General features: G+C 33.6%; 1 protein-coding gene across 11 annotated transcripts in view; it reads right to left on the bottom strand.

Annotated features, from left to right (window-relative positions):
* The window catches only part of LOC110413430 (sodium/hydrogen exchanger 1-like), a 9,515-nt gene extending 6,409 nt beyond the window's left edge, over window positions 1–3,106 (bottom strand). The window contains exons 1-7 of one of the 11 annotated variants that reach the window (XM_021424218.2): window positions 2,941–3,106; window positions 2,797–2,823; window positions 2,076–2,271; window positions 1,838–1,956; window positions 1,473–1,570; window positions 567–626; window positions 111–157 (exon numbers count right to left, since the gene is read on the bottom strand). In XM_021424218.2, coding sequence (XP_021279893.1) covers window positions 111–157; window positions 567–626; window positions 1,473–1,570; window positions 1,838–1,956; window positions 2,076–2,210 — 459 coding nt within the window. In that variant the 5' untranslated portion in view covers window positions 2,211–2,271; window positions 2,797–2,823; window positions 2,941–3,106. The other 10 variants (XM_021424222.2, XM_021424213.2, XM_021424216.2 and 7 more) reach the window with 10 other exon arrangements.
* Window positions 3,107–3,812: the final 706 nt, after the last annotated feature.

Genomic DNA, 3,812 nt, shown 5'->3' with positions numbered 1-3,812 from the left:
GAAGAGGTGTCTCATCCTGATTAAGCACCTGTCACAGCAAATACAAAATTTATCCACAATGTTTGTTCAAATAGTCTTTTAACTTCCATAAACAGAATATATATGTATACCTGCAAAGTGCACACAGAATCTGTGGCCGAAAAGATTGCTCCAAGTGCTATAAGAAGAAAGTTATGTTAAGAGCCAAGATAGATAGAAAAATCGAATGAAGCAACAAGTCTGATAAGTTTTATGCCTTTAATAAAAATATAACAAATCACTATGAAAAGTAATACCTGAGTTGGTTTTAAATAAAGCATATGTAGAATGTTATGTATATGGTTGTGTGTATACACATGTATTTTGCATAAAATATCTAACCTCCAGTGAGATGAAAAAGCGCATGGAGTATATAAACTAATAATGCGATTCAAATGAAAAGGAATTAAAAGTCATTTGTTCCTGAGCTTCATAATGCAAGGATGAACAATCTACCCAAACTTTAAACCAGCACAAGGGCATATAAGTTGAAAGTAAGCTTTAAACAAAGAAGCATTGGCCATATGGATTAAAGATGCAGATGGTACCAAGATAATCTCCGAAGTCCAGGAAACCAATATCCAATTTCTTAAATAACTTCATTGAACCTGAGACAAGAGATACATGTAAAAGTTACTAAATGATTAATCCTCAAACACTCTTACCAGGTACAAATCAGGGAAAGATAAATTGACTACCAAAAGGTGGTACATACAATCCTAAGGAACTTGCAATTACTACAGTCAATCTTTGTTTTTGACTAGTACTCAATTTCAACAAACAGTGTGTCATACTAGGATCCTGATCATAAACTCAAACATACAGTTGAACTTATGAAGGCAGTGTTTTATAAAAAAACCTTACTGGATTTAATTGAACAGCATCCCATGAGCACCTTGAGAGCACCCATGAATAAAACATGTTTTATTCCTTGGGAAATCCTGACAATTTAACTATAATGCACGATATCATCTAAGAAAGTGTATAAAAGTGCCAGATATGTTCCAATTCTCAACATCACTTAGAGACTTGTTATACTTGTGTGCTTTAGAGGTGATTAGCCTGAATAAGCAACTTTTAAAATATTTCATAATCAACAATCTGAAGATAATCCTTCCTTTGCCAAAAAAATATATATATACCCATCAAATTATGAGGTTTCATACCACTTTTTAAAGTTGTAGTAGGTTAAATGATCTTTAGACAAATTTCTTTGTTTATTCAACAAAATTTAGGACACTAAAGCTTAACAAGGTGCCTAGTGAGAAACAAATTTTGAATCTAAACTCTTGAACATAGCATGTATAAACAGACGCATGCTAATACAAGCAACAAGCAACCAGTCAGACCGATGAGGTAAATACATCCACACAATGGCTTTATAAATGCATGAAATTGCAGAATACTATTGAGATTTTGTTAAAAACTAAAACATTTGAAAAGTTTGGATATACCTATGGATATTATGACAAATGATATCAAAGTTCCAACGGCACCAAACAAAATGATCATCACAAAGTTGCGGAAAAATTGCTTCTTTTTAACCTGGAATCTGGTGGATTAGAAAAGATTAGTTTATGAAGCCTATCACTCCAATAATAATAAGATAGAAAGGGCCATAGAATCTCAATTTTCAAGAAAGAAAGTAGCCAATTAAACAAGCCCAACAGTTAAGTTTCCACAACCTGCAAAATTCTTGAACCTCAAAAGAAGAGAAAAAGTAAATATGACGCATCATTTCAAACGATATTTGTAATATAAAAATGTTGAGGGCAGACGAAACCGAAAGATTTGATAGTTCAGCATAAATGAGACTTACCCAGCATTGAATATGATAGGAGGAAGAAGATATATAAAGAAAAGCTCCTCATTAAAAACAAGAATGTGCGATCTCTTTCCTTCAGTGGTAAACAGTATAATAATACCAGTACAAAGACCCTGCAATCACCCCCAAAATGGTCACCAAACAAAAAGCTTCATAGATCATTAAGCAGCATTATTCCCAACCTAACATGACACCAAGATTAATTAGTTAGGAAGTAATTTGAACAACTCACGATGGCAAGTGCAGTTATCGACTCATTAAACCATCGATTTTTCTCAAGAAGATGACCAATCACAATGCAGGAGCAGAGGAGTGCCACAAATAAAGTAATAGAATCCACCGGAGCTTGGTCAGGCTCCAGTGCCATCCCTCTATACTCTGGAAAAACAGAGCCCTCAAATCAAATACCCCGAAATAGCTGCCTCAGCCTGGATAACTCCACCGCTCCGAACACAAATATTCAACTCAGTTCATCATTTATAAAAAATTGATCATATCTCATAAAAATTAGAAATCCAAATTACTAAAACAACTCTTCATTAAAAGTAAACAGAATAAAAACAAGCATTGATCATTACTTGGGTACTATCAAATCATTAGCATAAATGCGTTAAACCAAAGAAGCGGCTTGATTTTTTCTTTTTTTTTTTTGTTCGGTTCCCCTAATTTTTAAACTACTTAAACTATATTTAATCAACAAATTGTAACGACTTTGAACGACATGAGAAAAAATTTTCGACTGAAGTCAAGGCAACTGTTTAACGGACCTAAATGAAGTTCATTTTACAGCAGGCCACGCGAAAATGAAATAAGATAAAAATTTTAAATGCCTTTTTCTTTTCCACTGCTTTCTCACAAACCAAACAAGAGAAAGAATCAGTACGCTAACTCACAGAGTAAGCCTAAAACAACAATTCGAAATCAAAGGTAAATAACTCCATTTTCTTGACTACCTGTCCGTTCGCTGTAATTATTAATTCCTAAAAAGAAAAAAAGAGAGATTAAGGAAACTTAACGCCTAAGTATTCTTTCACTTCTCTCAGCATCCAAACAAAGAAAAAAAAGAAAGGAAAAGAGAAAAGAAGAAAACAAATTACCACGAAATTACCCTGCAACTTCGGACGAAAGCGACAAATTGAAGAGGATGACTCTTTTTTTCTTTGTTTTTATGTGAAAACAGGGCGATCTTGAAAAGGGAAAATGAAACAGCAGAGAATGAGTGGGAAAGCACCTGTAGACAGAATCCGAATATTAACAAAGACCGCGAAAGGAATGAACGAGAGGAGTTCTTATAAGGTGTACTTGCGGACACGTGACGCGGTGGGGTTCCACTGATTTATACCATACGGTATTTGGAACCAAATCCGATGATGGAATTGTGCAGAATTTGAGGCCAGGGTGGGACCCCCGGAGGATCTTGATGTGGAGTTTACGCTTAGTATTGCCACTCGTTAAAGAAAATATAATTTAAAAAACTACTGAGGTCGTTGAAGTTGAACTATTGACAGTAAAACTAGAAGTAAACCGTATTTAATCTAGGAAGAGATGCGAACTTGTCATTTGGCCTCCTTGCCACTTCACCTACTCTTCTCCTTTATTTTTTTTCTGTTCATTTGTTTTCAACTCGGAAAGTCTTCAAAGGATAGAAAATAGTAAGCATTATTAATTTAGTTATATCTATTGTCCAAAGATAAGTATTACCTGTAATTATGGGAAGTTGTTTTAATTGTGAAAATCAACTTAGTAAATTGTTAGCAAACTTTTTATTTATTTAAGTAATTGCTCTATCTCTAAAATTAAAAAAAAGGTGAATTTCATTTAAATGCATTGTGGTTTCAATTTTTTTTATATATGGCACTCTCTGATTTCTTTTTCCTTACTAGTACAATGTTAATTTTTTTTCAATAAATATTTTGTGGATAACTTCTGGTCTTGTAAGGGATTTGGTTGTTACTTTTATTTAGTAAAA

The sequence above is a fragment of the Theobroma umbraticum genome, unplaced genomic scaffold (assembly GCF_002168275.2).
Source record: "Theobroma umbraticum cultivar Fairchild unplaced genomic scaffold, ASM216827v3 scaffold_4.1, whole genome shotgun sequence".
NCBI lineage: Eukaryota > Viridiplantae > Streptophyta > Magnoliopsida > Malvales > Malvaceae > Theobroma > Theobroma umbraticum.
Note: the sequence above shows the minus strand (reverse complement) of the source record. Positions and strands in the feature narration are given on the sequence as shown.